The sequence below is a fragment of the Pundamilia nyererei genome, unplaced genomic scaffold, assembly GCF_000239375.1.
Source record: "Pundamilia nyererei isolate P.nyererei 1_Seehausen unplaced genomic scaffold, PunNye1.0 scaffold00005, whole genome shotgun sequence".
NCBI classification, from domain to species: domain Eukaryota; kingdom Metazoa; phylum Chordata; class Actinopteri; order Cichliformes; family Cichlidae; genus Pundamilia; species Pundamilia nyererei.
Window position 1 is genome coordinate 307,068 of NW_005187406.1, and position 13,316 is coordinate 320,383.

General features: G+C 41.5%; 1 protein-coding gene across 1 annotated transcript in view; it reads right to left on the minus strand.

Moving 5' to 3' along the window:
* Positions 1–13,316, minus strand: part of LOC102201467 (SH3 and multiple ankyrin repeat domains protein 1-like) — a 31,537-nt gene that overhangs the window by 15,940 nt on the left and 2,281 nt on the right. Inside the window, exons 2-15 of the mRNA XM_013913787.1 lie at positions 11,162–11,365; positions 8,986–9,057; positions 8,798–8,906; positions 8,554–8,705; positions 7,684–7,851; positions 7,338–7,379; positions 6,573–6,689; positions 6,390–6,467; positions 6,179–6,245; positions 5,811–5,986; positions 5,559–5,689; positions 3,288–3,427; positions 2,875–2,988; positions 2,296–2,374 (exon numbers count right to left, since the gene is read on the minus strand). Coding sequence (XP_013769241.1) covers positions 2,296–2,374; positions 2,875–2,988; positions 3,288–3,427; positions 5,559–5,689; positions 5,811–5,986; positions 6,179–6,245; positions 6,390–6,467; positions 6,573–6,689; positions 7,338–7,379; positions 7,684–7,851; positions 8,554–8,705; positions 8,798–8,906; positions 8,986–9,057; positions 11,162–11,365 — 1,649 coding nt within the window. The remainder of the gene's footprint in view (positions 1–2,295; positions 2,375–2,874; positions 2,989–3,287; positions 3,428–5,558; positions 5,690–5,810; positions 5,987–6,178; positions 6,246–6,389; positions 6,468–6,572; positions 6,690–7,337; positions 7,380–7,683; positions 7,852–8,553; positions 8,706–8,797; positions 8,907–8,985; positions 9,058–11,161; positions 11,366–13,316) is intronic.

Consider the following 13,316-nt stretch of genomic DNA (forward strand, 5'->3'; position numbering starts at 1 on the left):
GTGCGTGCTGGTGGATGGCAAGAAGAGGGTTTGGTTTTTAAATAGGGGGAGACGGAGAGCTGGGTTTGTGGGGAGGGGATGCGGGGGATGGGTACAAATGTGAGGCAACACCGGGGAGAGACAGCGCTTTCATTTTCACATCCACTAACTGGTAAATCACAGATATGCTAACAGCTGATTCCCACCCTGGATTTGATCTTGCACACATTTGCCAACTTTGCTCTCACTCCCTCCTATCCTCTAAAACCGAGCTGTCATCACCACACAGGCTAACAAACACTCTCCCTCTCTCCATCTCTCTCTGAAAAAGTAATTGACATTCTCCCAAATGCCCAGCTGCAGTGACAGAACATGCTCCGGATCACCTTGCTCTTAATTGAGCACCACTTCACCACAGCTCTGCAATTACGCTTAACCAACTTAGCATAGGTAATGTAACCCCAGTGGCTGCTATTTCCATTTGGAACACAAGCGCATCTGAATTAAAGCGAATGCCTCCTTTTTTTTCCTGTTTTTTTTTGAATGACACTGAAATCTGCTCAGCACAAGGGCAATGTCAGCTGTAATGCGTTAGCAGCTATAAAACCCCGAGACGGGGGACCAGTGAGTCCTTCTCGCTGTAGCCCAGGGATCTAACCAGCACTTGGTGCTTCAGCCTCCTCATGACTCATCAGCAGAATGATGTATGTACACTCAGAGACGTAGGCATTTTCACATTCACTTGCACACCAACTCTAAGCAAACATACACAGCTTCACAACACACAACCTTCGATGCCAAGGGATGAGGTTGCTGCTTCAGAAGAAACTCTTCCTTTATTACAGCGTTATTGCTCTCAGTGAATGTGAGCAACAAGAGCATGTGGATGGAAGAATGAAAGAGACAAACGCATTCGTGTCGTGGAGTTAAAAAGGGGCAGGGCTAAAAAATGACACCGCTGCTCTTTGTTCTTTTTAAGCGTTGACGCGTTCACATAGCACAATAGAGAACAAGTGCTGTTCAGGATCGGCAGAAAACTGCTGAGACCTGACACACACAGACGCACACACACTAAACACAGCAGGGGGAACAAGTGTGCACACATGCTTCGCGCATAAGAACCTCCCTTTAACTATAAAACAGCATTGTGATGACTGTTTCAATCACCTAGACCGGCCTCACGGTCTTGCCTTGCAACAGTTTGCTTGCTGCCCACACTGAAGTGGCAATCCACAACTAGAGCCACGTCGGAGGCTGTAGCCAATCAGGATTAGATTAATATTATTTTATTAATTTTTTTTTCTATTTCATGCACTTTGTGGGAGGTTGGGGACAGCTCAGAATAAACACTATCAACTTGAAATTTACAGCACTTTAGACTTTAAAGTGGACGTATTATGCATTTTGTTATTTTCTGCCATATATAAACTCTTACAATGACTGATGCTCACATTAAGTATCACCCAAGATCTAAAAATAAGGTCAGCATACAAAATATGGACAACAGCATCAGGCCACACCTGTTAATCTTTGAACTCAGGTGATTTCATTGGTGTTGCCACACCAGGCCACACAGTCTGCTGAATTTGAGTGTGCATTTCAGAACCACAGCAGTGTAAATCTGTCGACCGGGGTCACCGAGTGCTGACACGCATATGCTGTAACTGCATTTTAACTGCAGAGTGTCAAACCTTCTCTTGCATTAACATAGGCACATCAGTCTACCCTCGGAGCTTCGTAGCATGGGTTTCCATGGCTAAGCAGCTCCTGTAGGTGTAATCTGCAGGTCGCTTTTTCCATATAACATATGTGCTGTGATCCATATGAGCCAAAAGCTCTGACTTCAGACTGCTCTGCTCCTCTGTGTTCTAAAGTTTTTCTCTACTCTTGGATCTAGATTAGATCATTGAGATCAGAAAACCCCAATATGGTCATCTCAGGCACACAGCTCTGGCTCTGAGCACAAAAGTGTCACCCACCCACTTTCTTTTGCAGCAAATCAGAAGAAAGTTGGCTCAATGATAGAAGTCTCAAAAAGGCCTTAAAGGAGCTTGTTTGATGAGATAATGGATGAATTGAGGTGCTGGAACAAGACCCTGAATAGGATAAATATGGATTATTTTGAGCTTTGAATCAAACAAAGCTACTCTAGTAGCGTCCAAGAATAAAAGGATAGTGCAATCCAGATTAAACACCACAATTAGATTTTAAAACTTGATTTCCTGATCGATTAAAGCACTTTCCACCCCATCTCACTTAATGACTAATACCCTTTTTGCACAGAATATGAAAGTCACAGCAGCATTTTCTTTGTACCTGGGGCCATCAGTGCCATCGTAGGCTCCAACGGTGACGTTACGGAAGAGCTTCCTCTTGGCTTTCTCGCTGCGCGTCTCTGCAAGGAAGGCACATGCAGGCAAAACATATGTCCAATTCAAACATTCAGCTACCGCCATGACACCTTCTCTGTCTTTGTGCTGAAGTGTTGTGTCGTCAGCAGTCAAATGCATTTACACCCTGTTTTTGTCTCCTCAGCGTGGCATATGGTTTGCTTCTTGTGTGAGCAGCTGTGAAAATAGAAGACAAGTGAATAACTCTGCTGCACATGCATGTAGCACTGGTTGTTACCGAAAGCACCAACTACTGAACATGAGTGTGACATGTGGGTGTTACAACAGTTTAAAAGATAATTCCAGCCTAAGGAAATATGCAACCCGTTTTCTAGCTTGTCCCTTCACTAATCCATGTACTATATGTGCGTGTGTGTGATTTATTAACCCTCCTTTTGACATACTTAACATGAATGAGTAATTGTCTTCTCCCATCAGGCACAGCACTGCTGTATGTTAGCTTTACAATCAGTCTCCAGAACATTCAATTTGGTGCTTATCTCACCTGGTCGATTGTCTTTGCTGGGAGCTGGTACCTCTTGCACACAGTCCGAAGGAAACCAGCCAGTGCGTCCTTTCACTGTTCCCTCCCAGTATCCACCCTCTCCTACACTTAACACTGAAACAGACAAAAGGACAGAAATATTTTACATTTATGTTGTGATGAACTGGGATGCGGATCCTTCTTATTTCACTTTTTTCGGCAAACCTCTTTCCTTCTCATCTACATCTCCTCTAAACAACCGCCTAAATTTTTATTCAGTAAACTATATCGCAGCAGCATGACTAGAAATTTATATAACAAAGAATTACTCAAATATTGCCCTGCTAAACAATAACATGACACGATTCCACTGGTTACTTCTACTCAGCAGAGTAGAAATTGTTCAGCATGTGAAAATTCTGAGCTTTTCTCACCTTTGACTTTGTCCCCCTTGTTCAGCGAGAGCTCTCGGTCTCCACTGGCAGAGTGGGCACGAGTGGCCACGTACACTCGTCCTGGAACTGCGCTGTACATGCGCTTCATCTGACCCCCGCCGCCACCCGCCGAGGTCGCACTGCAGAAAGACAAGCGCAGTGAGTGCATTAGAAAACCAAGAGATAAGACTGAGTGGCACACTGTGGAAAAACAAATGAGACAACATACAGCCTGTCAGGCCACATCAGAGACAGCTGAGTCATGCTAATCTGTCATACCAACAGTAAGATTTTATTCTGTGCTGGTGTATTTACACAACAGCGTCTAGTATTTAGCATGACAGGTGCATACTGTAGAAACTTCTGACAATTTCAGTCAACAAAACCAGCTCCTTCCCTTCATTTTGCACAAAACTAATGATATTAGTTATATATATATAGTTTGTCTAACATTTAACTTCATAAATTTCTGTCACTATATTTCAGAATTTGACACATCACATGCATCAAATACTATTATTTTTTTCTTATCACCAGGGATTTATTCTTTCATTTTTGTCCAGTGGTTGAGTCGCTGCTTTGACCTGATCAACATTTCTGATGTTGGAAGGGTAGAATAGAATGAATGATTAAGCACATCTAATAATTATCCATCCATCCATCCATCCATCCATCCATCCATCCATCCATCCATCCATCCATCCATCCATCCATCCATCCATCCATCCTTCCATCCGTCCATCCTCTTCCACTTATCCAATTCAGGGTCATGCTGGAGCCTATCTCAGATGCCTTAGGATGAGAGGCAGGGTACAGCCTGGATAGGTCACCAGTCTGGCAGGGCTCATTATAACACCAGTTTATGATATTGGTCAGTACTAGTCAGTTACCAGCAAAATACATTCAGTTCTAATGGTGCTGCTGCACTTATTTTTAGTTCTAACACACAAATCAAACAAGAGTACAAACCTCCGCCAAGACAGCTCACTCTCTGGGCAGTATTCACTTTTAAGGGAATGGTATTATATTTTGTATCTATTCATTTCATTTTTTAAACAAACTTTAAGTAGTTTTTAGTGCAATAAAAATCAAAAGGACACTTTGTATTATACTAAAGTATGTCTGTGTAGGTTCTCAGTGATTCAGGTCATGGTAGAAATAATTCTAACTAACTTGGGAGCTCATTGTCTTTCTCTTGACAGTACCTTCTTTAAAGATATGACACATTTTGAGGTCAACTTGAAATAATGTGAAGTGTAAATATGAAATCAGAGGTCAAATGAAACATGAAATTTGGATGTACACTTATTATATTTTTTTAGATATTAGAGATAGATATTTAGAATCCCCATATAACAGGATCCTTTCCTAAATGTTGTTGTTAGAAACAAAGGCAGTAGAATTTGAAGCACAGTTTTAAAGATAAAAAACATTTTATGAAACTTTGACCTTACTTGACCTGAAGGAAGAGGTCAGAAGTTTGAAGCAAAGTGATATTTAGAATCCCTATTTGTCTATGTTGTCAATACAAATGAAAGCAAGACACATAATTTATAATAGCTCTGTATAGCATTATTATCACTTTGATCTTCAGATCAATTTATTGACCTTGAAAGAGAGGTCGGAGGTCAAATGTAACATGATATTTTAAATCTTTATATGTTACTTTTGGTATGTTGACAATACACATTTATTATATTAGAATGATAGTTTCTAAGGTTTAAGCCTTTTTATCCGCTTTGTTTTCTACCTTGAAGACTTTGGTGGATGTAAGCCAAATTATAATGAATTGTAATGGGACCCCACTCTACATCCCTACAAAGTTTTATCATAAGTCATGCAAAATGTTTCGCTTTATTGTGTTTACAGACAAAAAGAAATGACACGCACGCAATGCTACCAAAGCCATAACCTCTTTAGTGGATAATAGTAAATATGCACATCGTGAGATTGTTAGTTTCTTATATAGTTGCTAACCATAACTTAAAGAACTTGTGTGCTTACCTAAGTCTTTTTTACATTTTTAAACCTTCTTTTTTAAGGTAAAGTGAATGTATCCTAAATTTCTTTTGTTTACACAAAAACGCCGATTTATACCACATATAAACAAATGTGACCTTCTTGCAATTGCAAATAGTAAAAGGTATGCATCTGAGACATAAATAGTAATTTCTTTGCATGCAGCTAAAGATAATTGGAGATGACTGACTTCCTACTGTTGGATGGCCTGAAAGGACCTAGTCAGATTAAGATCCCAGCAGGCTTCTTTACCCCTGTCTGCCTCGTGGCTGCCTGTGCCTCTCCTCTGTGTCACTTTGGCCTCCTCTCCCTCTGGAGGGCGAACGGGTACGAGTTCTGGGGCTGCTGGAGCTTCTCATACCCACTGAGGCCCTGCGATGACCCTGCAAAAAACAGCCCCGCGGAGAACGTCAGTATTGATCATTTCAGATGATGAGAAATCATCAGGCGAGCTACTATTACAAAAGATCAAAACATGGACATCCACCTAATGCTGGACAGTACCTGTCCTGGGTTGGGATTGGTCGCAGCCTTGTTGGGCAGGGCCAGAGGGTCAGACTGGGTCATGGTGTTATCACTATTAGCACGCAGTAGGGGGTGGGAATGAAGCAAAGGGAGGGGCAGTGTGTGGGAACTTTCTTTTCGCTTTGGAACAAACTTTGGTGACTCTAAAAACGGCACTAAAGACATAACACGATGCAGAGGTTTGGTGTGACGGTACAGGTGAATATGTGAGGTGTGACAGGATGAAAGGGAGGGAGAAAACAGGTACATTGTTAGGATTATATATTTGGGAAAGAGCAAGGCAGACAGGTGTTGGGAAGTGACGTTTGAAAGTCCCTGCAGAAGAAACAGTTGCCAGGGAAGCTTACCTATATCAGAGTCTTTGTGGTTTTTGATGATTTCCCCAAGTTCAAAATGACCAGACAAAACAGCTAGCTGCAAACAACGAAGACAAACTGAAATATTATTTGTTCCAGCAGGTCAAAGCTACTCTACAAATGCAATTTCACTCTGCAGACAGAATAATAAAAAAACAAAACATGTTCCTCAAAACTCTGGATTATTTTTTAAAACATTTACCTGAAACGGGGTCTGACCATGCTTGTTCTTCGCCTCCTTATTCGCCCCCCTGTACAGAAGAACACGGACGCAGCTTTCCTGGTGATTCAGAGAGGAAAAGGAATCGGTTAACATCTGTAGAAGATATAACAGCAAACATTATGGTAATAATAGTTTAATAAGGGATCTTTTTGCCATACTTGCCTTGTTGTACAGGGCAGAAATGTGAAGCGCAGTGTTCCCTGAGGCATTTTGAGAAGTGGTGTCTGCCCCATAAAACAGCAGATGCTCCAAGTGTTGGGCAAAGCCATTCTGGCAAGCCTTTTAATGTCAAGAGTATGATAGAAATATCCCCAATATTATAAAGTATAGAAGGACACAAGTTGGACTAAAGAGAATGGTTTCAAACGGGATAAGGAGAAGATGGTGTAAGAGAATAGGGAAGAAAATGAAAGACATTGAAAAAAGAGATACGAAAAATAGGGGAAGGGGAAATCTGTCACACAGTAGTCTAACAGAAAACAAAGAGGTGAGAGCAAATTACAATTCACCACAGTGGAAAAGAAAGGGAACAAAAGCCATTAAAACGACAGAAATGAGCCTTCAGCAGCCTGAGAGGTTCCCTCATATTTTTCTGCAGGGATTAAAATATCACAAGATACGTACAAAGTAAAGAAAACACAGAGCACGGCAAAACCAAAATAAAATACCATGACAACCGGCTTGCAGTGCAAACACAAATTTCCCAGAATGTCACAGAGACATAATGTAGGCAATGCACACATATCTACGCTGAGAGAAAGAGCTAAGATACAATGCTCTTTCTGCACTGGACTCATCTCAAGATGAGCGAGACGTGAACGGGTTCGAGGAAACAGTGTGGTCACCTCATTCCCTTTTGGTTTATTTACGTAATAGTCACAGCATGGCTTTCTGTTAGGGATGAAGGGATGGTGGGATGAAGGGTACCTTATGTATTTCTTCCATTCCAAACTCCTCTTCATCCCTGTGCTATGGAGAGAGAGAAGGAGGGGAGGAAGGAGAGAGAATGGAGAGACGAGTGAGGAAGGCAAGGAGGAGAGAGGTGTGAGAAAAGGCTGAGAGACACTGAAGGTGATGGTAGATCTCATCAGTCACATAAATAAGAAAGGGAAATGTTGGTGCATTGCTTAAGTTAACATGAAGGAGACAGAAACCAGACGGGATTTAACTATGATGAAACAGACATGATGAAAACTGTGAATCGTGGGAATCTGCAAAGAGGCGCACAGGGTGATTGATTTGCATTTGTAGCTGATTAAAAATCTAAGCTTACCTGATGGGATTCGTCCCAGCCGTTCTCGTCCCTTGTGCCCAGCTTTGCCCTGTAATAGAGCAAGGTCTCACAGCAGGAAGTTTCACCCCCTGTCAGCACAGTGTGGTACAGCGGGGTCAGGCCACAGCGGTCTTTGGAGTCTGGAGATGCTCCGAGGGACAAGAGAGCCTGGCAAGTTGACACACAGAGGGCAAAGAACAAGGATTATTTTAACCAAGTGTGTGTGAATGTGTAGAGTAGTAAAATATAACAAAGCCTGAATAGATTTTCTTCACAGCGATTATTAAATCAAATACTAAAACAATGCAACAGGAATATGAAATGTTACAGATAGTTCTTATATAAGTACATCACATGTACCATAAGTGCATGTGGTACAAAGTTATTGTGATGAGTGGGGGTGGGGTGTATATGTATGTGCGTGTGTGTATGGTGGAGGTGGTGTTGTCTATATAATAATAATTTTAAAAAAGGAGAAGAGAAAGAAATGTTATCACAATTACACACATTACAAAGCATTCGGTGTGTGACTAAACCCGCAGCTGAGGCAATTCTCAGAACTACAAAAGAGGAAAATTCTCGTAGTTTATTCAAAGAAAAGGAACAGCGCTCACAAGTGTACACTAACCAATAAGAACGCGAGAGACATAAAGCCAAGAGAAAACCACTTAGAAATTATTATCATATGACCCACCTCTGTAATTATCTTCAAAGGTAACAGCCTGTTTCCATGGGGCATTTATGCTATTTTGCTTTTATCCTTTAATTAGAATCATTATTCCGTTTTAATTTATTTTGTCCACACCGCCCGCTCTACTTGAGTGTGTTTGTACTCTGCATGCGTGTGACTCTAACTTTTTTAGCCCTTACCAGCAGCCCAGCGTGATTGTGAGCCCTAACAGCTTTGTGCAGGGCCGTCATGCCGTCTCTGCTTCTGAAGTCCAAGTGAGCGCCGCCCTGAACCAGGACCCTGATGCCCTCCACCGACAGGCCAGACTGCATGGCCACAGTGAGGGGGGTTTCTGACCCACAGAGAAGGTGAGAATGAAAGTTCACCCTCGTATGCTCTTGATATTGCTAAATATTACTGGCAAAGAATAAAGGTAAAACTCACCTCCGGTGTCAGGGTCGTGAAAGTTTGGATCAAGACCTTTATCGAGGACTTTTCCCATTTTGTCTATTGCTCCGGTCTGAATGTAATCCAGAAATTTCTTCAGACTGGCCTGAGTGTAGGGAAAGATGTTGCTGAATGCAATTAAGCACAACAAAGTTCAAAAAACACACACACAAAAAAAGAAATACCTTTGTGCTGAGTTTAGCGAGAGCCTTTTCATCCAGATTGGTCTGTTTATAGACTCTGGTTTTGTACCTAAACTGAAGACCGGAAAACATAGCACACATGAAAATGAGGATGATGGTACTTAGCTGTTCAGTTTCTTGGTGACAGCCTACACTGGAGGATATAACAAAATGATTACAATTTGTGCTGTGAAACCGTAGTTCAGAGAAAGCACCATTATTCTTGTCAGATGTTGCTGAACTCTCGCTGTTTCCAGAGATCTGTTCTCCCACTCGGAGTCGCTAGAATGACTCCATAATTGGCTTCTTTAAAATATTTGTGTCAGATTTGTTTTTACGTTTTGGGAAAAGGCTAAAAATGGTTAACTCTTCAGCCTCACAATGTAATAAGTTGGATTTGATGTTTCAATTATGATAATTTAAGCGCAAGCAAAGTGATGCAAATGAGCGGTTTGCGCGCACAGCTTTAGAAAGGATCTAGGGAAGGGCTCTATTAAGTTAGATTAATGATTAATGGGGGCTTTTTTTCCACAATGCGTTGGTTAAGGTTTGATTAATGACATTTAAAATAATAATACTATTAATGCAGTTTTCTTTAAATCACACTGACAAGATTAATTTATCATATAAGGTGATTTACATCTCAGGAACTGACAGATTGCACATTAGTCCCTCATTACACTGATTATATGCCCCACTGCGTTATTCTAAGACTGGTTTCTCACAGAGTAAAAGGGTCTGAACGCACTGCAAACTGCTCATTTTAAAATATTTTTTCTATTGTTTTCCACTGATGTTCTTGTGTTGAGGCAGCAGAGTGTTAATGTGTCGTATTCTTAATGTCTCTATTTTGGAAGGAATAAAGATCAGAAGGGGAAAAAACATCAGCCTAAAATTTGTTCTTGAACAGATGAGACTAATGAGTGTACTGTGTTTGGCAGGTTTTGCTTTTTTTAATTGGAAACCACCTGACCGGGTGTGTAGTCCTCACACCAAATCAGTTAACAGCTGAGGAGCTTTGAGGTAAGAAATTTCTGTCTAGCAGCTCAGAGCTGAGCTGCACCTCGCACTATGCCCCAGAAAACCAAGTAAAGATGGGTTTAGCAGCCACAATACAAAAGCAATCAGCCCTAAAAGTCTCAGTAAAACAACTGCAGCAGTACAACAGGAGCTAACAGGTAGATGTACTTAGTGGAACAAATGCATTTTTTTAACTGATACTTATAATACATTCTGTTTGTTTCTACTTCCTTTAATATGACTTCCCTTACCATGACTCTAACTGACTCTGTCTTTACTTTAGTGTCAAAAACGCCTAAACTCTATGCAGTCTGCTGTGGGGTGTGTGGAGAGTGCAGTTACAAGGCCTCATCAGTATGCAGACAGGACCCCATCTCAAACGTTTCGAGGAATATAAACATTCTAATTTGAAGCTAAACTTTTGAGCTAAAGAAGATGCTCTTTCCAGCCCCGCCCAACTCAGCAGCACATACAGGAGCTGAGCCACCAGAGGGCACTGTGAGATAATTGTATTACAGCAGGAAACCTCAGATTCATGCTGTCTCACAACCCACTTACCAAAAAGCCAGGCAATACAATGTAATTAGCAGGTTACATAATATACGTAATGCATTTAAATCCATCCAGTTTTGTAAGGATTTCATTTACGCAGTCCACTCACTCTGTGATGCAGGGGGATTCTAATAAACACAATGCAATTTGGAGTTGCCTGCAATTAGAGACTTTCTTTACTCAGTTATGAGAAAAAAAAGTTTCAGAGTATCATACAGGATACTTCATTTCTCTACAGAAAGTACAAATCATTAAAAACATATCTGTATTTACGTTTGCTTTTTTGATCACTAATTTTTAGCAAGATTATTCAAAACCCATAAAAGAATCGATACAACACCACTGTAGAGTAATAATAAGTGCACTTAGGTCACAACTTCTGTAAGTTTAGCAGGAATTAGGGGAATCTGATATTTGATTACTTCCAGCTGAAGAACTACAAATACATCATCACGGTTCTGAGAAATGAAATTGTTTGCAGTACAACAATATTTATACAAAAATCAATCAATATTAGATTTGACATCATTTTACATCATTTTAAGAAAGAGAGAAACAAGTGATGCTCTAAGGGGGGCTTACACTGGGTCACAGCTCCCTTTCCTACCTCCAGGTACGGCACCCCTTTCTCGAAGGACTGTGAGTAGTCTCTCAGGGGTCTCTCCTCCTCCAGGAACTTGGCGTCCCGTCCCTCTCCAGCTGGCTGGAAGAGGCCATAGTTGTAGACGTCCCATAGGGACTCACTGAGGGAGCAGATGATCTGCTGCTTAGCGTTCCACACTGTGCAGTCCTGATCAAACTGGAGACATCTCTGTCAGACAATGGACAGGACAGGGGCGGGGTTAGAGGGCGATAGTACACCTGTACTAAGGTTGAAACAGTGGTTAAAAATATACAGGTTTTACAGCTGTTGTAGTGTACCTCTGTCAAAACATTTTTAATGGATATTTTCAGTGCTTTGAGCACCAAGAACAACCTAGTGTTTCAAATCAGATGTTGATGAGCCCAGTTAGCTGTCTGTACGTTAGATAGCTTTACAGGATGCCCTTGTGGATCGCTAACTGCACTATAGTGCTGCAGTGTTTTTGTTTTTGGATTTAGGACAGGATCCCCTGAGTCTAGATGTTGATGGTGATGAAGATGAAGACTGAGTGAGGTGGAGATGGAAACGAGGTGGGTTGCATGAATGAGAGTCTGAAAGGAAGAATGACAGAGCACTGAGATTTAAACCACGCAGAGCGGTGGCTGATTGACTCAAAGAAGGTAAATAAAAAGATGGCTGGACTAGTGTAATGATGTAAGTACTGAGAGCGTGGGAAAGTCATAACGATGTAAAGAACAGACTAGAAGCTGATCTTCCTTATTGCACTTACACATGAGTTTTATCCCCAGTCAGCACTCGTTACAGCCAAGATATGCAGAAGAGCATCTCTGAATGCACACCCCATCAAACTTTCCAACAGAAGACTGGAAAAGCATTTCCTTGTTTAATGAGTCCCATCAGTCCTGTCTTGTATTAACTGTTAAGGTAATGGTGTGGAGAATATTTTCTCAGAGCACTTTGGCCCCCTTAGTAACAACCGAGCATTATTTAAACACCGCAGCCTGTCTGCAGTCCTTTTATGACCACAGTCTACCTAGTCTCCGATGGCTGTTTCCAGCAGGACAACACGTATCTTGAACTACTTTCTTCAACATGACCCTGAGTTCACTCACTGTATTCAAATTGCCTCCAAAGTCATGGGTGTGAAGCTGACAAATCTGCAGCAGCTGTGTGGCGCTATCATGTCAATATGGAGATCTAGATCTCTGATGAATGTTTTAACCACTTTGTTGAATCTGAGCCAGGAAGAATTAAGGCAGTTCTGAAGGCTAAAAGGAGTTTGTGCATAATGAATGTATATGAGTGTGACGTGCAAAATATGAATGCATTACTTTTAATGAATCACCTGCCACATTCATGAATTATAAGATGACTCATTCTGTCCTTTTAGTCTGTGGTATCAGGTTATTTGGATCTATTTCACTTTCATTTTTATACCCTATTTTTTGATTTTCTCTGCTAATAAAGAAGTAAAACTCACATGCATAGATAAATATTTTGCTATTTCCTCCTTGTCCAGTTTACTCCATTATCCAGAAGAGAAGGAGCAAACTTTGTGGATACACCCAAAGGCTACAATTACAAAACACCTCGGATGTATTGTGTGTGAGTGTGTGTGTGTGTGTGTGTGTGTGTGTGTGTGTGTGTGTGTGTGTGTGTGTGTGTGTGTGTGTGTGTGTGGATTTCCTAACATGATTTCACTGTGATTGTTGCATTGTCCATTTCCTCATATTCTCCCATTTCTGTGCAGTTCCACAGGAAAGACATCTTTCTGGACCTGGAGCTCGAGCTGATTGGAAGCTTGACCAGCAGGAGAGCTGAGAGGTGTGAGAGATGTATGTATCCATACTATTGTTCCATTTCAGAGGGCTGTGAGTAAAACTGCACAGCTCAGCACACTTCCATGTCCCTTCTGCCCCCCTCGAGCCCGCACTCGGTTGCACTATTTGATAGTGTAGCAAACTCTATTGGCATGGCAACCAGTTCATTAGTGGAGGCAGGCACCCGTTGCCGTAGCAATGTCTTGGTGGTCCCTGGGAGGTTAACCACATGATAGGGATGAGCATGACTGTGTGTATGTGCATGCATATAAGTGAGCTATAAACTGTCTGTGTGTGTCTTCTTATTGGAGTGCACTTGTGCAGTGTAGTGGTTTTTC